The sequence below is a fragment of the Lichenostomus cassidix genome, chromosome 2, assembly GCF_008360975.1.
Source record: "Lichenostomus cassidix isolate B80296 chromosome 2, HeHo_3.0, whole genome shotgun sequence".
NCBI lineage: Eukaryota > Metazoa > Chordata > Aves > Passeriformes > Meliphagidae > Lichenostomus > Lichenostomus cassidix.
The window spans coordinates 70296360-70322259 of NC_139482.1; the positions used below are offsets into that span (position 1 = coordinate 70296360).

The 25900-nt window shown below is 35.9% G+C and overlaps 1 protein-coding gene across 5 annotated transcripts in view; it reads right to left on the reverse strand.

Moving 5' to 3' along the window:
- Positions 1–25900, reverse strand: part of RELCH (RAB11 binding and LisH domain, coiled-coil and HEAT repeat containing) — a 76864-nt gene that overhangs the window by 17993 nt on the left and 32971 nt on the right. For all 5 annotated transcript variants that reach the window (XM_085052077.1, XM_085052076.1, XM_085052078.1 and 2 more), the window contains 14 exons: positions 25449–25524; positions 24960–25055; positions 16324–16436; positions 12279–12369; positions 8531–8602; positions 7597–7737; positions 6940–7104; positions 6113–6260; positions 4026–4182; positions 3356–3479; positions 2608–2656; positions 2155–2234; positions 1254–1360; positions 577–676 (listed from right to left, as the gene is read on the reverse strand). In XM_085052077.1, coding sequence (XP_084908203.1) covers positions 577–676; positions 1254–1360; positions 2155–2234; positions 2608–2656; positions 3356–3479; positions 4026–4182; positions 6113–6260; positions 6940–7104; positions 7597–7737; positions 8531–8602; positions 12279–12369; positions 16324–16436; positions 24960–25055; positions 25449–25524 — 1519 coding nt within the window. The remainder of the gene's footprint in view (positions 1–576; positions 677–1253; positions 1361–2154; positions 2235–2607; positions 2657–3355; positions 3480–4025; positions 4183–6112; positions 6261–6939; positions 7105–7596; positions 7738–8530; positions 8603–12278; positions 12370–16323; positions 16437–24959; positions 25056–25448; positions 25525–25900) is intronic.

A 25900-nucleotide genomic window follows, 5' to 3' on the forward strand; every position in this document is an offset into this window, starting at 1 on the left:
ACATTTGATGAAACAAATGCATGATATGAAAATAAAAGCAAACTTATTACATATATATTTCAGTCTTTATTCTGACCAAAATTTATAGATGTTAAGGGAAAGATGAAGCTGTCATTACGAGGCAAGTAAAGTAACTGCAAATTCTTTTAAATTCTTTAAAATATTTTAATTTTTACAAAAATTACAAAATTGGTTACATGTGTGTCTTCACCACCATATCTGGTACAAAGAAAACTAGTCTCAATTACAATGCAAGTGCATTGTATGAGCATACACAAGACCTACTGAAAATGATAAGTTGTTTATTAGGCTACTGATGATGTGTTGAATAGCAAAAGCAGAAGTTAAAACTCAGAGGTGCTTATTTTTAACTACATACCTATAGAAAGATGTGCTGTTGAACAGAGAACAGATAAAGAAACAACTGAACAACAACCTCCTGCTCCATCACACAGTACACAGCTAATTTAAATTGTTTGTAATTATTAATAATGTAAAAACATCATCTGATTGATCCCTGTTTTAAAAAATAAACTCATTTTAAAAAGGTGCAAGAAGGTTTGGATAGCAACTTACCTCAAACATTCTAGCAGCTGTACATCGAACAAGAGCAGAAGTATGGACAACTCCATACCACAAAACAGTTAACAGCAGCTCATGGTAAGCTGGGTTTGCACTAGAAGAAAACAGTTGGGCAATCAGTCAAACAAAAACACTCCCAAGCCTGGAATATGTTCTTTACCTACAAAACGCAATCTTAAGAATCCATTGTTCAATAAATCTTAAAACACCAACTTTTATCCCTTCTGAAGGATACAAAACACTTATCTCATTGTGAAGGACACTCAACATGTTGGAGTCTAGAAACTATGTTCCATTTTTAAGTTAATTTAAAAAAAAACAAGCCCAAATTTAAGAACATAATTTTCAATAAATTATGATATTGAATGCAAATACATATGTAGAACACATGACAATAGCATGGTAAATATAAAATTAATTTCTGTTGTTTTCTCAAAGAGTTATTTTTGTGGAAATTTTGTGTTTGGGTTTTGGTGTTTCTCTTTTACACTTCAGATTTTTTTACTACTACATTTTTAACCCAGACATTACATTTACACTAGCGAAAAAGCAAGTATACCCTTTATTCACCCAAAGCACCACAGTTATTTAAAATTACAGCCAGATTAGCAGCTTTTAATAAAAGTTCTTAATGTATTGAGATCTAGTCAACCCCAAGGTATATTCTTTACCCTAGTTCCACAAAGGAAGCTTTCAGGCTATCAAGAGGAGCATGGGACAGTGAAAGCATGGTCATTACATCTTCTAGGAATCCAACTAGCAGCTTGCGGTCTTCTTCCTGAAAGAAGGGAAAAAGGGAGTACAGTGATGAATGTGCTGGAAGGATTGCTGTGGTTGTGATGACAACCTACAGCTACAGAAGAGACAAACTATGAAAAAGAACAAATGAGACTGAGCATTTAAAAATTTTCTTAGGCACTTAAATGTGGTTAAAGAACAAGAGCCTTTCAGAGCAAACACATGAAGAGACTCTGTTTCATCAACTAGGCACATACTCATGCATAAAATCACCCATACTGTTTCACTAAAGAAACTTTTAAGAACAGTACTTAAGCACATTTATGGCTCCTGAAAGTTTCTAATTGGTCATAATCCACTAAAATTTTTAAATATTATGAAGGAATTCCTTTTTTCCTGTAAGATAAGTATATGCCAGTCCACGACTGCTCATTTGCTGGAGGATTAGGTAATATTTATAGTGTGTTTATTTTAGTATTAGGTAACAGTAAAATGTTAGGGCTCTAACTAGGCCCCAAATGGCAAATGACCTGTTTCAGTAAATTTTGCAGACCGATGTTTAAAAAGGTCAAAATTAAACAGCCAAAACCCCATTTAATGAATAACATTAATAGTTTTGATACAGGGACATGGCAACACATGACCTAAATATGTATCACCACCTGACTAGAAAACTTTGCTTTTAAATATGTTTACAGCTGCCCATTCATCTACCTATCTTCAAAGCAGAAGAACAGTAAGATTCCAAAGAACATAGTAACGTTTAGGTATTTTTTTTAAATGACTTTTGCACACCTTTACACATCTAACAAAGAAACAGAAACCCAAACCTACCTGAATATAACATGTAAGGACCCCTGTTGCATAGATGGGAACTGTGGCTTTTGTTAGCACTCCATTACCTGCTGTGGAATCTAATGAAACACAGTGAACAATTTAGGTTTTAAACATACATATGTGTATATAATATATATACTATATATAGTAGACTTAACACGTGTGTATTTAAGTATTATAGATTTAAACACCTTTTTATATATACATGAATAATTTATATACAGATATACAGCAATGTGCTCAAGTGGTACTTGAATTAGAGATTTTTTTTACCTTATACACAATCTACAACTTCAGAGTGTTCCATTCAGATTAAGACTAGATTTTGCAACATTTCACAAAGCTAACAAATTTGAGAATTGCAGCCTGAAAACGTTATTTGAACAAGAGACTGAAAGTCTTTTCCCCATTGTGGTTAAAATCAATTACTTTGAGTAAAAAGCTACTGACCTATGTTTTCCTCAGACAGTCTTAAGATTTCCTGGAACTGTGGTTTTACCTGTGCAAAGAATGATGAATCCCATGTAAGAAAACCTGTTATCAGTATCAACTAACTTAAAAAAATATAAGAATTGCAAAACAAAGCAAAAAAACAATCCCCCAAAACAACAACCATCCTCTCTCTGGAGGCGGCATATATTGCTAAATTTATCTTTAAGTAATCTTCTCATATTTGACAATTTCTCTTGAAAGTATTTTTTAATTACATTCAGAAGTTATTTTATGGAGAAAAATTATATAATTCCTTGATAAAAATTAAATACCACCAACAGAAAATATTTCAGGTTGGGAAGGCATCAATTTTAAACTTTTCAATTGAGTAAAAGTGGAGTACTTATGTATACCATAAACAGTGAACAGTATGCTGGTCTGAAGAAAGAAAGTTGTTAAATTACTAGAATCAGGATGATCTCTCCCACTCTCTCTATCATTCACAAAGGAAATATGAAGAATACAGTTTAAAAAAAAAAAAAAAGTCCCTTGTTGGGCAAGATGAGAAGGCCATTCCAAAATGACCAAAACCAGAAAAGGACACAAATAGTCCTCTAAAAATAGCAGGTTTAAATGTACTTATACAAAAACAGTGTGACATGAAAATATAGATGGTCATGAAGTGTGGGTGTGCTGACATACCATAAATATACAGAATATATGTTATCAAGGTACTCTATCTAGAACATTTAAAGTAGTATCTTACCTTAGTGTTCGTAAAAATTTTCCCAAATGTCCTACAAAGTCTCCAGAAAAATCTAGAGAACTCATGGACACAGGCAGTTGATGCTACATTGATCTTGCCAACTATTTCTATAAGCTGTGGCAGCCTAAAAAATCAGGAAATGAAAGGATATTAAACACTACTTTGATTTTTTGCTTTTGTCCATTACATTTGTACAGATTTACTGCTTTTATTAATAAACACATGCACACACAGAGCACTTCTGGTTCTAATAAAATTAATGACATGCTCTGTACAATTCCTGACCCATGAAGAAAGCAAGGGTTTAAGTGCCAGAAGTCTGATCTACATTTTCAAACATCTGCTGCTACCATGAGTTAGTCAGAATAACAAACTTTACTTCACAGGAGAATTAACTATACCAGTGCAAAAATGAAAGAAACAAGTTTTCAGAGCACATGGTTACCTACACGTTTTCCTAGACTTGATATTTTCTGAATAAAATCAAAGTCAATTCAGCATGAAAATTAAAACACCTAAAGTAAATTCCAAGTTTTCCTCTTTAGTAATTCTCAAACACAATCATACTTAGCCGTCCTATATTCAGTAATTGTGAAACATGACCATGCTTAAGAACTATTAACTTTGACACATTTTAAAACTGCGTGTCCTATGATACAAATTAACTCACAGTTGATTGACTACCCATAGCAGAGTCTCCCAGCCTGTGGTGCCCTCATGTTCTAGCTGATGGTCGTACAGTTGCAACAACACTGCCAATTGTTCGCGGCTTCCAATGATGACCGCGACGTCCTGAAGAGGCGACACGGGCCGGGGAAACCTAGTGACTGTAACAGCAGAGAACAAGCAACCATGAATGAAAGAAGATGAAAATAACATGGAGGTGATGTCAGAAACAACAGCTAAGGAACTGTGAAACTCATTAAGTGCCTCCTCTATAGAGGTTTGCAATTAGCTTTTCCAAAATCAGTGGGTTCAAATCATCTCTGAAGAGATTACACAACCCTCAATTAAAACGAGAAAATACTGATGCAGGGAGATTATGGAATTGTTATTACCAGCACAGCTTGACCAAGGACAAATCCTGCCTGACCAACCTAGTGGCCCTCTATGATGGAGTGACTACATCTGTGAACAGGGAAGAGCTACAGATGTCACAAACCTGGACAGGCCTTTGACAGTCTCCCACAACATCCTTCTCTCTACATTGGAGAAACATGAATTTGATGGATGGGCTTTTCAGTGAATGAGGAATGCACTGAATGGTCGCGTCCAGAGGATAGTGGTAAACACTTCAATGTCCAGATGGATATCAGTGACAAGTTGTGTCCCTCAGGGATCCATAAGGGGACCAGAAGGGTTTACTATCTTCATTAATGACACAAAGGGATCAAAGGGCACCTTCAGCAAGTCTGCAGATGACACCAAGCTGTGTGGTGCAGTTGACACACCAGAGGGACAGGATGGCACCCCAAGGGACCTGGAGAAGCTCGAGAAGTAGGCCTTTGGGAACCTCATTAGGTTCAACAAGACCAAGTGCAAGGTGCTACACCTGGGTTGGGGCAACACCCTGTACCAATACAGGCTGGGAGATGTCTAGGGATTGACACCAGACTTGGGGGCGCTGATGGGTGATAAAACTGGACATGACCCACCAATATTTGCTTGCAACCCAGAAATTCTGGCCTGTATCCAAAGCAATGTGGTCAGCAGGGTGAGGAAGGTGATTCTGCTCCTTTCCTCTACTCTCATGAGACCCCCACCTGGAATGCAGCATTTAGCTCTGGGGTCCCCAGCACTGGAAGGACATGGACCTTTTGGAGCAACTCCTGAGGAGGGCCACAAAAATGTGAACAAGATAGAGCACCATTCCTATGAGGAAAGGCCGAGAGCTGGGCTGGTTCAGCCTGGAGAAGAACAGGCTAAAACCTGAAATTTTTGAATTCCTCATATAAGTAGTAACCACTCAATGAAAAATTACATGCTCCTCTACAAATTACTCAAGTCAGCTTAATGAGTCTTATCACGGCATGTTTAAGATTTTTAATGGAATATCAAACAGTAATGTACTCTAGCTACTTTCCAAATTCTCCTTCAGTTGTTACCCTTTCTTTGCACCTTCACACACAGCACTCTTATCAGCATGTGGCAGGTGTTACCAATAACGTCTTTAAAAATTATTTACAACAGTAGAAAACATTTCACAGGCTAGGATTGCTGATTTAAGAACAACTTCATTATGAGGCCATTCAGTTATAGAATGGTTTGAGTTGGAAGGCACCTTAAAGATCATTTAGTTCCAACCCCACTACCATGGGCAGGGACACCTTCCACCAGACCAGGTTGCTCAAAGCTCCACCTAACCTGGCCTTGAATGCTGCCAGGGATGGGACAGTCTTGTAAGATACTGCATAGATAGATAGCAGATGGTGACACGGCTGCATTATGCTGTGTTTTTCCCACTTCATAAATTTGTAAGAATTAACTGAAACTGAGGCCAGCCTTCCTGAGCTATTATTGGCTACTAATGGAAATCAGTTCTTCAGAAACCTTTAGGAATTACAATTAAGAATTGTTTTGTTTTCTAAAAGCTTCTTAGAAGAAACAGAAAAAAACAGATGAAATAATGTATTATTTTTTTGGTGATAAACAGGTATCTCAAACACAGCAAGGGGTAGAAAATGGAAGCACTACTTAAGAACTTGCTAAGGTAGACCAATATGAAAAAAATCCATGTATCAAAAATTGTTAATTTACCTTCTATTTGTGGTACTTCTCCCTGAAGTTTAGCCTTGCTTGTAAAAGGTGCATTCTGTAGCACCAGTGCAAACAGTGAAGGAATCAATGACTGCAGGGCAGACAGATACATGTGGAGTTTATGTTCATCCAAGCCATGCTCTCCTTCCTGAAACAAACAGGACATTTACTTAAAAGTTTTCAGTTTGGATGATTTCCTGCATTCCCAGGAAAGGCATCAACACATCTGTGATGAGCTTCTATGCAAACACACTAATTATAATGCAATTTAGCCTACCACAAGCATATTTTGTCACTCTTAAGTCACCTTTACTCAAGAGATTCAGGCAATACAGCCTTTGGCATTTAGCAGTTCATGCTGATGAACAGACTGATATTTTGAAAGAACACCTTTCAGCACAATTTGGAAATGTGGATCCTTTGTCTCAGGGACCAAGGCACCTAAACTGAATAAACTAGTCACCTGTACTCTGAAAGCAAGCATCTTGTTTCAGTGTCTTAGATGGTTATGAGGCACCCAATTTTCCCAGAACTTCTGAGATATCTACCAAACGAAACATGCAAACTGGATCACAATTGGAACTGACCTAACTTAACCACTCAAGTTTACTTTCTTTGTGTATTTAATAAAAGCTGCACTTTACTAAAATCTCCACAATCTAAACATGGGACAAATGCTATTAGGCTATCAAACAAAACAGTATTAAAGAAGAGCATATTTCGTTTGGGGGATTTTGGTGTTTTTTCTTTTTTTTCCCCCCTTCCTCCAAAGTACAAGTAAAGAATACAAAGAAAATTCTCCAATATAGAAACAGCTGAGCACATACCCTGAGCAATTTTTCAATTTTATTAAGCAGTGTAGGTATAAGATGGAACTGTAAATTTCCCAGCTCTGTTGTCCAGGCAGCGTAAGCAGGTAAAAATACCTGATGTGTTGCACTAACCACACGTTCTGAAGGGTCTCCTAAAGCTGAAAGCAGCAGCTCAAAACCCTGATAGAAGACAATAAAGAATGCAATTATTTCTCGCAAACTGATATACACATTTTACCATTCTGCCTTCAAAAACTCAGAGAAAAGTTCTTTACTTTCAGTATCTGAAACATTATTGGGCAGCATTAAATTGAATTATAGGTAGGCTTTGTTGTAGCAAACAAATCTGTGTTAGCAAGTGATGATATCAAACTGGCTTAGTATCAGGTGTGCAGTGAAGTGGTATGTCCTTAAAGGCAAATTATGAACTATTAGAGTAGCTTCTGTATAAGGCTTACACCTGAAGTTCTAATGCTACTTGTAGTTTTTCTGTTTTGTCTTGGTGATACAGTAAAATCAACATTCATATAAATAATCATAATTCTCAAAAGTATCTTGAAAGACTTAATAAAAATGCAGGAATTCATATAACCCCCTATTATTATACAACCCCCTGTTCATGAAGTATCTATAGAAAACATTTTATACATATAGGACCCAAATAAATAATACCTGTTGATATTTATCTGGATCATCAATATAGCCCATAATGATACCAAGGCTTTTGATCACAGCTTCTCGTACCAGATCTGCCTTATCTTCCATTAGCATTTGTTGCAGCATGGAAAGTACTAATGAACTACGAATTTCTTTCTGTTTGTAAAAGAGAAACATATTTGTTAAATCCAATGAAACAAGAAATGTGGGTTTGTATCAACTTTTATAAATAGTTTGCACTTCTGTTAGTGCTCAAAAACAAAATCCCTTCCTTCAACCATAAATTCCTTTGTGAATATTACATGTTCAGTTTTCAAAAACAGAAGATAAATGAATATAAAGTGTCAGCAGCTTCATTACAGAGCCTTTTGTCCTACCAAGCACAGAACTAAGGTCCTTTTATTCGCATGGAACCAAAAATAACTAACAGCAACAAAACTACTGTAGGCCTAGACTCAAAACTAAGAAATCACTGCATTGCTAAATTGGAAAAGTGGAGTTTTTAAATTTAGGTTCCGGTTTCTCTGAAGCTTCAAATTCTAGTTTACCATTGACATAATTTTGCTGCTTCTTCTAATTGGCAGCACTCTTGATGTAACATTCCACAGTGTCTGAAGAACTCTACAGTTGGGTGCCAATTCTTTCTTCACAGATTGTTTCCTTAATTGCTCCTAATTATCTTTACTTCATTTTTACTGAAATGAGTATCCATATTGTTTTTAGAAATATTTTATAGCTAGATTAATCGGTGTTTCTTCATAACAAGCTATCTCCTTCTTAAAGTGACTTGGTGGATCTGACATGTGTGATGTAAAGTAGAAGACAGTATGACTTTCTATGCATAACATACACCCTTGGGAATATTTCAAATGATGAAGGATGCTCACATTGTGCATCAGATTTTTACCTTGCTTTCACTAGCAGGTATTTGGAGTCTATTAATACTTACTGGAAGGTAAGGTGCTAGAGCTCCACAGGATTCTGCTACCAGTAGCCGTCGCTCAGGGTATTTGTGGTTGATCTGGTAAAGAGAAACAGACAGACTGTTTGCTTTCACTAACCAGCACTCTAAATGTGGTTAGAATGAACTTCAACAGAGGGATGCGCCTGCACCTCTTCAACAAACACTGACTGAGCTCACAGAAGTTGCACCTGGTCACTAAGCAGCCTCAAATTCTTGCACTGAGGCATAAAGGTGAGGCAGATGTCCTATAAGACAGAGCTTATAGCAAGGGGAGAGTCAGAGAAGCACATATGTATATGAGAACCATGTATGTGTATGCAATAAAAGGAGGGTGGAAAGCAGTGCACAGGCTGTTGTACTCTGACGAATCGGCATAACTCCTGAATTGGCATGACATGAAATATTTTGTCTTATGAAGCCCCTCAGGAGCACTGTTCCTCCAAGAGCTACACAAGTGCCCTCTAGTGCTCTGACCAGTGTAGCAGAGCTGCCCAGGTCTTGGCTGAGAAGAGTCAAGACACCCATACTGAGCCAAACTGCATTTGCATGCTGGTAAAGTTCTGCTCTCAAGTCCAACATAAATATGTCATGGCTGTAAAATGTGGCTGAAAACATCTCATATTACCAAGAACCTCTTGACCCTGTGCTATTTCCCCTTTCTACTCAAAAGTTGCTTGAAAATTCCACATTACAAATTTAATATTGACACTTTGGAATCAAGTTTGCATTCTGGTGGAGTCAGATTTAGTGGCCCATGTAATGGCTGTGTAACAAGCAATATGTTTCAATACACTTTGTGAATAAAAATTTTATGGTAAAATGCTGAGTGAAATGTGAATTTTTTTATGCTGTCACATAAAATGGGATATGCAGCATGTGGTGCAAGTGTTTCTCTCTTGCTGTGCAATGTATAGCCTTGGTGAGGCAGCCATCTCACCATGAAAAAGACCAAAATACTCACTGTCTTCTTTGTCTCTACCTTCAAAGACTTGCCTTTGGTAGTCTGAAGTCCCAAAAATTCATGCCAAATTCTGGCACGAGGAGGACCTTTGGTAGAGAACTAGCAGGCCAGGAAACATTTGAAGAAATTGGACATACACTAGTCTGTGGCCCTGATGGGTATGCACCCATGAGTGCTCAGGGATTTGGCTGAGGCGATTTCAAGAACACTCTTGACAATCAACAAAATGTTGTGGCAATGGGGGAAGTCCCTGAGGACTGGAAGAAAGCTGATGTGACTGCAACCCTCAGGAAGGGCAAGACAGAGGACCCAGGCCAGTCTGCCTCACTCCTGGGAAGGTGTTGGAGCAATCAGTCTTACAAAGCATTTCCAAACATCCAAAGAACAAGAAGGTGGCTGGAAATAGCCAGCATCTATTTTACATAAGAAAAACCACACATGACCAACCTGACAGGTTTCTGAGATGACTGGCTCAGCACGCTCAACAATGGTGCCTGACCACTGACATAGTATTAATGTCTTCAATTCTCTTGCTGTTCTGGTATGAAATTACCAAGAATTCTCTCAAGAATGAAGTGTAGAAAAGATGATTTCGAAGAGACTTAAACAAACAAATTGTAAGCTTCAGGACTAAACTGACATCTCAAGCATGGGAGAATGTTCTTTGAGTGTGTCTACCATTATTTTGTATTCATTCATCAGTAGAGCAGCTGTAAGAATTTCTGGAAGTATGGAGATTTCATAGATGAAAAACATCATGGACAAATGATAGACTGCCTTAAAACCAACAAGGAAGAAATTCATGAGGGCGGTGAGGCACTGAGACAAGCTGCCCAGAGAAGCTGTGGATGCCCCATCCCTGGAAATGTTCAAGGCCAGATTGGATAGGGCTTGGAGCCAGATGGTCTTTAAGATCCCTTCCAACCCTAACCTTTTTATATTTCTATTAGATCTTGGAATTATATGCCATCTTCAAATGCAAATGCCCCACTAACAGAGAAATACTTTACCTTATGGAGCTCTGCCTACCTCAGGGAAACAGCAATGACTAGTTTCAGCCGTTTTAGGTGGTCTGGCATGGCAACACAAATAGAACCCTTGATATTGCAAAGACATTCTGACATACTGGAGAAAAAAAGACTCAAATTTCTGTCAGGTTTGCATTCAGGAAAGAAGATTATTAGCCCTTGGAAACAGAAATGTTTATTGCAATTTCTTTCTCTTTTGTCTTTAAAAAGCAGTATTGCAACTTGGGAAGCCAATAACTAGTCACTAGCTCTGGGTGACACATTCACAGAGCCTTCTACTAAACTGAGTCAGTAACCAAATTTCACCTGCAAAAGAGCAGGCAGAAAGTTTACAAAGACTGTCCTGAAAACTCTGGGCTCCAGAAGGTGTCAATGAAAATGATGGAATCTTCTGAGGGCCCAGTCCTTTGCATCTGTAAATAGATTTTGGTTGGAGACTAACAGCATGAATGCTTTTCACGATTTATGTATCTACTGCAAAAAGCTAGAAAATTATGTGTATGCTTGAGTTCCTTCTACAAACTCAAGTCTTGTGACAATAAGATTCAGCTGGTATTTTGATGGAGAAATCCATGACCTGGTTCCAGTAGTGCAAACAAAGTCTGGCAAACGGCATTAAGTAAGAGCACTATGACATATGACTTGGCAGCCTGATATGGTTCACTATTACAATTGGGCTCTTTTCTCTTTTGCATCAACAATTAGCAAGAAGTAGATGAGAAAAATCTACTTTTTTAGTGAGGTGAGACACTTTTTCTCAAACACAGTTTAAATTTCATGAGAACTAAGAAAACAAAATGTAGCTTAAAAAATTGGGCAAAAATACAGAATTTTTTCTATGACTCCTTTCAAACTACTACTGTCATGAGACCTTCACTTAATCAACAGATGCATCAGTCATTCACAACAAGCACAAATGCTGCATAAAATACATACTTCTACTGCCAGAAAGCATTAAGGCTATTAAAGCTAAGACTTTATTGTGAAACACAGATTGCTATGTTATGCAAGGAACAGTAGAAAACTACCAGACCAGAAAGACTCTGCCATCAAAGCAGGCATTCCCACTCCATTGTGGCTTAGTTATTCATGGTCTTTTTAGGCAATGATGAACTCCTTTTCCTTCACTGTGAAGGAAAATACAACACATTTTCACCTGAATTCATGTTGTTCTGTTTCTATGCCTCAGATGAAACAATAAAAACATTTCAGTTTGGTTGTCCAGTTATTTCTATTAATTTAGAGTGCCTGAAAAAAAATCACTGTGATTCTAGAAGTGATGTGTAAACTTCAGGCTAATCTCACAGGTGCCCATGACTACTGTGGTCTTTGATTCTCTGTTTAAGAATTTAAGCTAAAATTTAAAAAAAAATCAGCAAATAAGATCTTTGAATAAAAATGGATTTCCAGCAAATTATAGAGGCACCTACTCAGCAATAGGTTACACAACACTGAAAATGAATGAGTGTGTATCTACATTTCAGTATAACAAGCTTATTCAGGTACACGCAGGTAACTAGAATCTCCAGATAGTCTTTAATAAGTTTCTGCTTCTGAGGTGTTTTTAATGTTATAGAAAAATATATATAATGAGAACAAAGAACATCTAAATACCTTTCTGAAAAATACTTTTAACTGCCATTCAATGAAAAACAAAACCAAAACCTCCCCCTCAAGTGAATAAAACTGAAGTTTATGAAATTTTAACTGATTTTCCAGTGTAAAGCCAAAGGTAGTCAGTTACCTGCTCCCAACACTGCGGTAAAAGTTCAGCTTCTACACGTGTTGGTCCAACATGTCGGGCAAATGCCACACACCCAGTCAGTATCATCTGTCTGAAAATATAAATTTAAAGCTTTAATCTGTTTATCAAATTCTATAATATATAACATACATTCTTTAAGTTCGGAAAAGCAGATGCTGACAGGCAATAGGTAGTTGTCTGCAGTAAAGATTTCATACCATACACTTAAAGACTAAATATTAAACTGAAAGCTACTGTTGCCCCTGCTCATTGCAGGAGGGGATTTGCTTAAATGACCTTGAAATGTCCCTTCCAACCCAAACTATTCTATGACTTTACCTTGTTTTATATTTAATATGTTTTTTCCAAAATCTTGCAGATCCTAAACTCCGTAAACCAGAGCCTGAGAATCTCTGATTTGGGTATTTCTGATTTTCTCATATCTGAGATTGGGAGTCTCTGACTAAAGCTCTCCTTTAATTCTTAGTACTGAATACTATCATGCAGTAAAAGGATCTGGACTACCTTATACTACCACACTGTCAGTATTTTACTCAAGTACACTCATTTTATTTAGATGCATTTGTGAGATTTAAAGAAACTTTGTTTGACACAAGTAACTTAATTATTCTATGGCATGGTTTTGCAACATTCTAATATGCAAGTTACTGTCACATCTCACAAAATACTGGACTTCACTCTTGTGATAAATCTTTTAAAGCCCACTAAAAAATGAAAGCAGGTAATCAACCAGTAGTATCTTTGATCACCTGTTATTCATATTCTTACATTTTTAATCTTTCTTCAAATTTGCAAGAAGTCACCATTGTTCCATCAATTTCATAGGCACAGACGCATATTTAAAATTTCAGTAAGATTGTACTCAACTGCCATTTGTGATATTTTATTTAATGAGAGTATCTTACTAAGATACTTTTACTTCTATTTCTCCTATTGATAGGACTGGAATAACACCAACTTTACATGCAATTCACCAAAATTCTATTTACTTTTAGTGCCTACATGAACTCTTAAATAGCCAGTTTCAAATGAAAATGTGTGGACATGAGACTGATTTTATCACCTCCTCAGTAAGACTAGGATACTACTCAGAGCTTATTATTATTACTTTGTGGAATGCAAGCCAGAATTAATTTACCATTTTAGTGTCATGTCTAGACTCCTAAATATTTACTATACCAATAGCATCCTCTTAGGTTGAATGGCAGAGATTCTGCTGGTTATTTCTTAACTCCTTAGAGAACATACTCTATTAAAAAAAAAAACCTCATTCACTTTAAGAATCTTTTTGGGAGAGAGATACTATCAAAAAAGTGTTTTTTTTTTTATCCCAGCACTCTTTAGTCCAGCAATTAGAGCAAGGTCTTTTGTTTTGTGTTGTGTGTGTTTGGGTTTTTTTACCTCTCTACCACATACAGTGAACTAGGCCTTTGATCAAGGTAAGAGGTAGGGAGAAAACAAAAATGGTTAAATAAGACTCAAGAAATCAACAACTGATAGCAATATGGACAAAAGCCTGTGGTAATTATGAGTTCTACTGCAAACAAAATAGGCACTTTAATGACTATCTTTGATTCTATACACTGCACCTAATCACAAAAGTAGGAACAGAATATACATTTTTAAGATATTAGAAAATAGCAGAATACAGTAATCACTTGAAATTTTCTGCACTAGAAATGGGATAAAACAAATTATTTCTTCTCAAATCAAACCTTTTTTAAAAAGTTCCATGAAATCTCAAAATTAACTCAGCTGTCCTTTTGCTCTGCTACAGAGATGAGAATTTGAAGATATTTCAAAAATTTTTAAAAATACGGTTTTAAATATTTCATTGCAACCATTTAAAAAGTAGATGACAACAGTCAGCATTTCAAGGAAAAGAAGGTTTTAAGGATCTCAGTAAGAGGTGATTGAAGCAAGGTTTTAATTTTGTCCTGTTACAGCCAAACATGAATCTCACTTCTTCATTGCTCCTAGCCTCCAAACCTAACATAATAGTACAAAAAGAAGGTTATGTGAACATATTTTTGTTCCTTTGCAGGAGAGAATTTGATAGGCATTTTTAAAAGTTGAATGGGACATGAATGAGCAAAACCTTGAGGATAAAAGTGGCCTTGTTAAATATGTTAGTGTACAAGACTACAGCAATATGCCAAGCACAAAAAACAATCTCCCATGGGCAAGAAGTATAATCCAGGCTTTCCACATAATTGTTAACATACTTCAGATATTTGACCTTGTAAAACAAAATACTTCTTTTCATTGGTTCATTCTTAGAAATGCAATGTCACATTTCAATCTTTTGCATTAAGCAAATTAAAAATGTCAACCAATCAGCAGTTACATCAATGTAGGTCTGTACAGTATAGCAGAAGGTAAACAAATAACAAGAGATAACTAACATCATTGTTCTGGTGACAAACCTGAATGTCTTTGCTCCCTTCATATTGCAAAAGACAATAAGAAAATATTATTTAAACGTATTTAGATAAAAACAAAGCATGCATAATACACTTCAATATAAATCTATAAATCTAACTCCCCTGAAATTCTGAGTAAGTATTTCCTATTTAATTAGTATTCAGAATCTCTTTCATTTGATGGAATCTTTACTGGTTTTCCATCAGGCTATGGCATCTTTAAATGCAATTATTATTTCTATGTGTGCAACTGTATATTATGAATATGCGTGTTCTGTCCTGGAGTTTATGGCAGACTATTCTTCCTAAATTTCTGATGAAAACAAGTTAATTTTAGATATAAGTCTCTAATTCACAAAAAGAATGAAGAAATTCAAGGAAAAAAGATTTGATTTTCTTCTTTCTTAACTAATGGAAAAGACAAACCTAATGCAGCCAAAGGGGGATATAAAAAGTCTGCTTGCTAGGCCACCAATCCTGTAACAAATTAACCACAAGAGACTCCAGGAGAGATATAATTTCCTTCCCCTTCAACCACAAATTAATTTAGCTTCTCAATCCACACGCGACATTCAAAACATTTCAGAAGCAGATTTCTAATGACTCTGAAGTAGAACCAGGACTGTATCTTTTTGCAATTTCAATCTGCAGGGTGCCACTATGCTACAAGCTGCTTTTGTTTATTTAAGCTTTTTTTTTGTCTCCAAAGCCATGGCTTTCAATTATACCTGATCTCTATATTTTACCATGGGAATGGTTTAGAGAGATGCCAGAACACTTCCGTTTTGGAGAATGTCCCAAAGAAATGCTTTCCACCTATTTCATAAAGTCTATTTTGTCTGAGGACAGCTGAGAGCAACAACAGATACAGATGTTTTACAGAACATCTCTAATGAAAATAATGGACAAACTAGAGATCAAACATGAAAAATCTTTCCACAGTTAAGAGAAGGAAACACACCAGCTTGGTACTGTCTTTCAACCTTAAGGATATTCTCATCAAGATCAATACAAAGTAAGATCTCCTGAGCATCATGTAAGAATTAAGTTTTCAGAACAAAAGGTGTAATTTGTTTCACAGTCTTAACCAAAATGAAACAAAGTTCTTAACACTTGTCAGATGGAGATCACGGCTACATTTTTCTGAATTTTTTATTGCTACCATAGTAAGGAGCCATAAGTAGAAAGAGCACTATTTTCCACAACCAAATGTGGTGGTTATCTTAAGCATGTAGATCACTGAGACACACCAGGACAGCTTTAAAAAAAAAGTTGTTTTGCTTTCAACATCAACCAATACTAAGAATTATGATGTTAAAGATCATTTTAACAAAACAGTTTCAGTTCATCTTTTAAAAAAAAGGAACTGAACTGTTACTCTGCAGCTTACAAACACATTCTTACATTTCAGTAATTAGGAAGTACAGGTCATGGAAATGGAAAGTCCTGAAGTTGGCACAAATTTGTCAACACTATATAAGCAAAGCATCAGCTTAAATGAAACTTGTTTAATATCACCCAATAATATCAAATTTCTATTAGTTCTCCTTTGACAGAGAAAAAGTTCCTTGTTGTCCCGTACCACACAAGCGCAAACACACCTTTGCTCATCATCTGGTCGTTTGATCAAATTGAACAGTATGTGCAGAAGCTGATCTCTCTCTTTGGGCTCAGGATGGAGGCAGGCTGTACACAGTATGAGTGGGATCAATTCCTAAAAGGTTGTGGGGAAGGGAAAACCAAACAAAGTAAAATTGCTTTGGGCGTACATTCATTAACAGCAAAAGAAACTAAGAAGATAAATCTAGTCACATAACATCAAAACAGTTAGAAAAGATACTTTGGAGCTGTGATGTCTTACTAAGTGACCTGAGGAAAGTGAAGGTCTACGAAAGTTAGAATCATTTTCCTGCTAGGAAAAATCAGGGGAGAAACCAGCACATAAAATTAAAAGCTCTGCAAAGACTACAACTAACATATGCAGGTCACCTGTAACCAGAGTTAAAGGACAATCATGGTTTCATAGGTTTCACTACCGACTGAACTGGAGCTCCACAGACATCTATGGAACAAAGCTCCTATGGAAAAATGCCATGAAGTTAAAGATCAAAATTTCCAATTCAGCATGCACACAGTTTCGTGCACAAGTTTGAATAAGCACTGAGAAAAGTACATTGGTAAAGGTGACTGCAGATAGATTTTATGTTGACTGAGAATTATCTGACTTCTGTAAAGGTTTCCTGTTTTGTTTTTTTTTCCATACAGAAGCAGTCTCTGAAGCTGAAATTTTCTTTTTGGAGCAATTAACATCCCTTAAGGAACAAACTACAAAGAAAATACTGTGTAAAACACTGAGCAAATACAAGGATGTTCAAAGTGAAGACATCCTCCTTTCTAAATACGCCTACAAAGCTCATGGTATTCATTCCCAGAAGAAACAAATGTTTCTAAAATATTTTCTGGAAGTCCCTTCCCTTGACCTTGTTGATGAGAGCTTTTACTCCAGCTGAATTTGGAAGCCAGACATTTTCTAGGTGATTTAATATCTTAGAGACAGAAACATCACACTGGGAGGTCAGGAAATAAGAACAAGACAAACCTAAATGTCTGCAAAACACGGACAAGTAATCTGGAGATTACCTCGCACACCTGCTGTGTACTTTGGAGCCACTTTCAGCAGAAAGACTTCTTGTGAATTATTGTGACAAATAAGCAGGTGACAGTGGGAATGTCACTAGGAGAGACTATACAAAACCTGGAAAAATATGTGGTTGTTTGGGATTACTTTGCAGGGAGGTGCCAAATTCCTCTTGGAGACATTAAAACTGACCTAATCACTATGCTCTTGTGGACTTATGGAAACATCACTGACAACATCCTCACTAATCAACTTGTACTTTCCTAAACAGCAAGAGCTACATTTATATTAAGCACAGAACAATACTCCATTTTAGAGCAGCGTCTAATCTACTCAACTCCTGACAAGCTTTTTTTCATTTTACAAGAATTCTACTCAGTGTGTTATTTCCCATCCCAAAAGATGACCAAGACACAACCTAAACTGTATTTTAACATTCTGAGATTCTGGAAGATATTTTGGCAATATTCAACTCAATTATGATACAGATCAGGGAATTTATAACAGGAAACAATATGGAAACAGCCTACCTATCACTTAAAACAATCTAAAAGGAGAGGAGAAATGAAAAATAAATTTAAATAATTTGAACATTTCCATTCTTTAATACTTTTAAGAGTAACAGGGGGTTGTTTCTAAATAAGTGTAGAACAACACAAAATAACATGAACTGAAGACCTGCATTAAAGAAACTTTACAAATTAAATTGCATGAAGAAATAAATAACTTTCTTCAGCTTAGAGCTTCTTTCCCTCAAGAATTTGCATGTTGAATTTTATTACTTTTGGATACTTCTATTTTTGCCCGTTTAAAGTTCTGAGAAGTCAGGGGGCTTAACCTATTTAATTTTTTTTTTACTGCACAGAAGAATTTTCCCTCCTGCAATTACTGCTTTAATTTAAAAGGATTTGAAAGAATATTACTAAAACCACACTCCCAACACCACTCTAAATACCGCTACTTATATATTAAACCACTCTAAATACCACTACTTATACATTCGAATCTTTTAAATAGGAAATCTGATTGCCATTTGTAGATACTGAATAAAATTACTACCTTCACCACCAAGAATAAAGCTCATTGAAAAAACTTCAACCTAAATAAACATCTGTTACTTTAGTGAGATACAACTTTCTGAAATCCATTCTAACTTCACATCCAACTGCTCATGTAAGCATTCTTAAATACTCCTATGAAAAACTTGAAAAAGAATGTATGCCATGAAATGGGATAGGTATGGAGGTTTTGTTTCACCTGTTGAAACCATCACATTGACTTCACTTTCTTAGAATGCTTGACTACATGCTCAAAAATCTCAGTCTTACTCAGAACTACTGCTAGATTTTAAAACAGTGCCAAGAGATGGGTTTTTTAAAGCTTCTTACTGAATTTAGGGAAGTTAAAGTTGTCTTTTTTCAGCTGAGTCTGCATGAAACGAAAACATCTGATATTATTCACCTAGAAATAACTGCCTTGTGTCTGAAAGGCTAATAAGTAACCTAACAGCATTGACATGGGGCAGACACAAGGCTGGTTCTTTACCTTGCAGAAAGCTGGTTATTACAGCTGACGGAATTAGCTGTATTTTCTTGTCCATTGGTCACATTCTTTCATGCATACTATGGGAGAAGAGAGTGTTCTCTGCATCGCTGCATCAGTGCTTCTACAGCTCCTTCTAGTAAGGGGAGTGGAGAAACAGTGAGAAGTCTTGAACAGTGTTTTCTGTACTCCCTATAGCCCTAATGGACAGGAAGGGAAAACTGGAAGCAAAGGGGACTGTGGGACCAGAAGAACCAAACTGCGCCATGGAGGGACAAAACTTCAAGTGAAGTCTCCCAAAGACTTATAAGGGGCAGATTCTTCTCAAGACATTTAGGAGCATTAAGAACAAAAAACAACCTACAGGTAGGTTTAAGCTCATTTCTTCCTGTAGCTAAGGGTCATGCCTTTGATGTAGATTTGTTTAACAAATCTCTGATTTTTCGTTCTTGAAACCAGCAGAGAAACCACAGAAAGTAGTAAATTTTCCAATAAGACATGGTAAGATTAGTATTTGGCTGTTTAAATTCAAGAGGAAACTTTACAACATGGTTATGGAGACTCTATATAATTATTAATAATCAAGGAGTGGACTTCCAGTGCTATTTTAAACACTCTGCATTCCTTGGGAAGGAATACCACTTGTACTGACAGTCAAAAAGCAAGAACTTAAGTTTCAAAAAAAGCCAACAACTCTCCCTCTATTTAATTTAGGATCCTTCCTACACATCCTGTTCATCCCCAAGTCCTTCTTTTCTCTTTTGCCCCTGAGTTCAGGAGTTTTCATAGTTTGTACTGTTGTTAGCCAACAGGACTGACTAGTGACTTTCCTGAGCATAGCAAGAGGAGTGACTTCCAGAGCTTTGATACTGTTTCCCTGTTAAGATTCCAAGCAAACTGACATCATAACATTGCCAGTACTTGCAACTTGATGCAATAAAACATCATGTGTCATAGGTCCAACCTCTACTACTGGAAAGCCAAGTTCATATCTGAGGCAGTTTTTCCTGTGAGCTACCCAGAAGCAGAATGGAAATAAAGAAGTTATTTTGGTTTTACTGTGAGAGAAGCTACAAACAGGTGACTGACACACAATGCTATGACACTGACTTAACACATTGCACAGAACTGAAACAGCCCATCTTCTCTCTGCTCTACTTCATTATGGTCAAAAGAATGTGGCTTTTTAGTAGTAATTAGTACCAACTAAACTATATGCAAGATAGAGTCTCCTACATATTAAAAGTATTAAAACAAAGAGTTAAACTCTGGCGGTTTTTTAGGTGTATCATAAAGCGAGCATCTTAGAAGGTAGCAAGGAATTTTCTGTCAGTGCTGCTTCCATTATTGTAACTATGTTTTGCTAAACATTCCAACAAGTCTTCTACATCTTAGTTGGTCTCAGTAATTACTGTCTTCTTGTTGGAGTGTTCATAGGCAAAATAATTATCTCAAAGAATAAATTTAACTAGTGTTAAGTGTAAAGACTGGTTACTTCCGTAGGTTCAAATAACAATATTTTTTACTATTCCAAATATCAATGTTTAAACAGTGCAAACAGGTGACAGTATATAAACCAGGATGACATGATTGATTTTGCTAATGTGTTCCTTTCAATCTTCTTTAATAGTCAATTCTTATATCATGAACTAATGCTATGTTAAAATTATTCTCTAACAGCCTCTGACAACAAATAAATAAAATAATCTTTTTGTCTGCAAGTGAAACAGCTGCAGGTACCAACAAACCACTGAAAGGGACTCTCTTGGGTAAGAATGTATTTGAAGTTCAGAATTCATCCTTTTAGTTTGAAAGTGAAAATAATATTTAATCACCAGATTAATGCATGACTCAAAGCTTTGTGTGACTAACCTTACTAATATTAAAAGCACAGCTCTAATTACCTTTCATGGGGTGAGACTATTATTCCAGGATTCCAAGTAAGCCTCTCAGAGATCCCAAAGAGATGCTTTTACATAAAAATCAATGCAGGTATGGATGTGAAAAAACCCTGTAATTTGTCTGTATCTACTGTTTATTTGGAAACATGCATATAAAAGTTTGTCATACAACTAGTAAAAACTAGCAATTCAATTCATGAATATCAAATTCAACTCCTTGCATCCATGAATTATCTAAGTTTGATAGACAAAGTGTTGAGAGGCATGGGTTTTCAGACAAGAGATGAAAAGGATACTCTGTGAGACTGAGCTATTTTACCCTAAGGAAACTGGAGTAGGCCTTCATATTGAGAAGGACTTAAAAAATGGTTATGTCTCATGTTTGTGGAGCACTCTCAGCCCCAGAACAAAAAAGCCTTGCAAACCAAAACCAACACTGCATGTAAACCAGAAAAGGAGCAGCAAACAGGCTGGGGTCAACATTATCCCTGTTTTTTAGAAACATAATCTATAGAAGTCTACATTAATCTAAGTTCTACAGAGTAAACAAGTATTATAATTGCTCATTTAGATTTCTTTATTCTCCCCTATAACGTGACATTTAAGCGGTCATCTAGAAGATATCGACAACTGACAATTTTCATGCCCAGCAACTCAGGTATATGTGCTTGTGCCCATATCCAACCAGAATGAAATCTCCTTGACACAACCCCTGGAAACAGACAATTAAGCACTGCCAAGTTCTGACACAGTATTTTTTTACATTTCCTTAACAAAGCCAGTATCTTATGGCTTTTAAAGCATAAGACTGAGACGAAAATTTGTAGTAAGATACTCAATTATACTGTGTTTTAAGAGACAGCTACTTATAAAAAATGCCAGAGAATTAAAGTGCCTTGGTGATATTTATGTGCAGTTACTGCACGTTAATGCGATTAATTTTCAATCTACAGTGGAGATCTAGTGGAGTTGAGAACGGCATCAGTTCAGAGCCTGAAGATTCAACATTACCTTTGCTTCAACTTTACAAACAAATAAAAGCAAAACTCTATTCTTAACATGCTGAACTCTCCATAAATAACAGTTTCTCAGTTGAACTATTTAGTGGTGCATATTCAGTAGACCATTACTATCATGATTTTGCTAACTTGACATAACACAAATGAAAGTTACAAAGACTAACACTGGAATAATGGATGAAATGAATGATGCAAATAATTAAATAAAGTGTTGATTAATAACAAGAGTAATAACATATTAAGCAAAAAGTTTACTCAGGGCTAAACTTCATTAAAGGATTACATACTGCAGAGTGTGGAAGTCGTACATACAAAAAAACTTACTCCTGTTTCCTGACAAAAAGCCATTGACTTTTACATTGTAGAAAGTGTGTAAAATGAGTATTGCACTGATTAGTTATTAAAAAAATTTTCAAAGACTGCTTCTCTCTAATTACATTTCAGCCAAAGGAATTATTTTATAGTACACCTCTTAAAAAGTAGAAGGTGGCTGATTTTACTTTTGCGGTTTTTTACATTGTTAATGTACTTTGAGGGGTAAAAACACAATTGAGAAAGCAGATTCCAACGCAGAACAATTTTTATGAACCCAAGCTGCTCATCTGCAAGAAGTGTTATCACAGACTGCATACCCAGCCAATGTGATTTTTTTTTTTGCTTGTTTTGTTTATTTTTGGTTTTGGTTTTTTTTCTTTTGTTTTAAGAATTGGGTTTCAGCATTTTGTTACTGCTCATTCCACTTACTGTTACTTGCATTTTTATTTGTGAGAGCATTCACATACAAATCTAAATATTGACATAAATGTTTTCAGGAAGTTAAGATAACCTAGACATGTGAGATATAAACAAAATTAAATTTATATGTTGTTACATGGAATTTTAATGACTACCAAATGCTTTGAGGCAATTTTCCTGTATGATGCATTATTGATTTTACCCAGTGGAACTGCTTTTTTAGAAACAACTAAAAAGATCCCCTCAGCCACCCTACTCAATACTGTGTCTTTCCTTCTTTCTCACCTTCCATTGGAACCTAAACTACAGACATTGAAGAACAATTAAAGCTGCACCAATACACAAAAATAAGAAATAATTTCAGAAATGTCAACTATAATATTTTCTGGAACACTTACTACCAGATCAGGCATGCTGGTACTGATCTTAAGATGCTTAAAAGCATAGGAAAAATGGCTTCTGAATCTCTGCTAAAGGACAACTATTTCCGAGAGATTGTCAACCCTGCAAACTCAACTTCTCCAAAATGAAGACACATAGCATGTCACTTTCAACTTAAGATTTTGCAACCAATTTCAACATGACAGATGTTTGAAGAATAAAGGTATTTCAGGAAGTCATCAAAAAATTGTGTTGAACTCTCATCCTAACACACTGACAGTGTAAGATCTTAAATACTACCATCTTCTTGTTTCAGAACAGTCTGGCAATCACTTTGCGCTGTGATCTGAACCTATTACACATCTTTCTCAAATTAGTGATCTTCAGGTATGTTTTTACACCACTTCTCTGTGCAAAGGTCTGATTATAACATTGTTTTCGGACAAGACTCAAAGTTATACCTTATTGAAGAGAGCCTAATTCTTAGGTTAGCTTTTCATAATAATGATATTAATAAACATTAACAGAGGGTCTACCCAACTTTCCTTCAAGTTGCATGATTACGTCAGTAAGAACATTACAATAGTTATAGCAACAGGTGGCAGGTGACTAAAACAAGGTATTTTTAAAGCAAATTCAAATTCTTGAAATACCAAGCATCCCATATAATCCAATTACTCAATTCTCATTTGCAGCTTTTTCAGTTAAACTGAAACAGGTAATTTAAGGCAAAAATCATCAAATTATCAAATGTAATTTTCAACGTAAAACAACCTGAGTAGGAAACAGACTAAATGGTCACAAATATATTCAATACATTAGACAGATTATGCTACAAGCTGTGAAAAGAAGCAAAAATATCACATCCTGCCAAGCAGAAGGACGGAAAGGAATAAATAAGAAATCAGAAATTAAGCACTGATCCAAGAACATTCACAGAATTATTGTGAAAGAAATAAGCATTTCCAGAGCACCCAGTTAACACCCTCACCCACTCAGGAAAAAAAAGAGTCTTTTATGAATTTTCAAAATATGGCACATATCTTAAGTTCAGCGTGTCAGCCACTGATAATTACTTGTATGGTATAAAATTTTAGATTTACAGGATCAGTACAAATTTCTTGAGGAATTTTCAAAGCCTTAAAACGAATTTATGCAAAACACACAACTAAGTCTACCATACTGTAGGTCCCCTCAACAAGGACTTCAACTTGCTCAGCAATCTGTGCTACTTCACATCCTTTATTTCAGTGTCAACTTTAAGAACACTGAATTTTGTTTGATATGCCTTCTTCAGTTGGGTTTTTTTAATGTATTTGGAAATGTGCAATATTTACACAAAGCAAAACAAAAATCAGTGCTATTTTCTTTCCTTCCTTTCGTATGCTATATAGCATGAACGATTATGCAAACCATCGCCTTCAGTTACATTCAAAATACACATTTTATGTTCATAATTTTTAGTTAGTTCTATTTTAAAGTTAAGGAAAACATATAAGCAAGAGTGCTCATTTTCTTATGAAGGGGTATTTTTGATGAACCATTACTTGGCTGATACATGGAGCTTCTAAAAAAAGACATTAAAGTAACTTTTTTGTTGAATTTTTCATTGTTGAAGTACATGGTGCTGCAAAAGAACCTGAACTTTAATCCTTATTTAAATTGATAGACAAAATAAACCAAACAATGTTTGAACTCACAGCCCTTGTTCTTTACAACACACATTGATATGGTCTTCCTTAACAAAAACATTTGTGCTACCACAAACAGATGGACCTACAGTAACAGTCTTGCTGAATGCTAATGGGTGCCTTAAGCAAAGGAAGAAATATTAGGATACCATGCAGGTTTACTGAACTCACCTGACAGAGGTGTAAAACCATTTTCTAGGAGCAGAGATGCATGCACAAAAGTAAGAACATGATTGCAAGTAACAGACATTGATGAAATTAGACACATCTTCAAAATGAGCAACAAAATATCATGATAAAAATAAAATCTAAAATTTCAGGGTTCCTCACCTCTCGCTTTGCAAGCAGCACATTAGGAACAATATGAGGCAGGCAGCGTCCCAACATTAACATGACACTTTTTTCACTGTCTGCAATCCGAGATACCTAGAAAACCAAGTTGCTTGTTTGCTTTTTTTAAAAGCACAGGAACAGAAAAATATCATTTGAAAAGAATAATAAAAATTGCAGCAGGCAGCTCACTTACCAGACAAAGTATTTAATTTACTCCCACACATTAAGCTGTAAATTCTTGATGTGTCAGTAATTTCAAAAGCATGAATCCACTTGTAGAGACTCAAAACTTCCCAGTAATTACATTTCTATCACTAGGTTTCATATTAAGCATAAAATCTGAAAGTATATCCTTATTTTTTTAACTTTCATGCACATAGATTCATCTCTTGGTATATGTCTTGTTTCAAAGCAATTATTGCCTGTTTAACCATAGCTGCCATGCAAAATAAGGCTCTTTTAGTTTATGTCAACTGGGAAATATACCTCTGATCCCAAACGGCTGTCTGCTGACATCCGACAGAAAGACAGTAGTGCTTGATGGAAAGCTGGTGACAATTTCCTGAAATATCATCAAAAAGGGAGGGGGGGGGAAAAAGCATAAATCAGAAAGGTGATAATGCAAGTCCTTTCACTCTGGTTCAATCAGCTAGGTAAAATGACACCCAGAAAGTGTGTTTAAGTGATACATACTACAGAAGTTTTAAAATTATCTTTGACTTTTAGGGCTTTTAGTTTGTAGCAAGAAAACAACTGAGCGTCCTAATTAAGAAATTACTTTTAGTTCTAAAAAATATAACATCTTTCAAACTGCTGCACAGACAAAAATAGGACTAAAGCATGAGGAAAAGGAAGCTTAGGCAATACAAGAGGAAGCATACAATTATGCAAACAGGGTGGGGTGGGCACAGAAATCACAAGAAACAGTATTTTTGCTT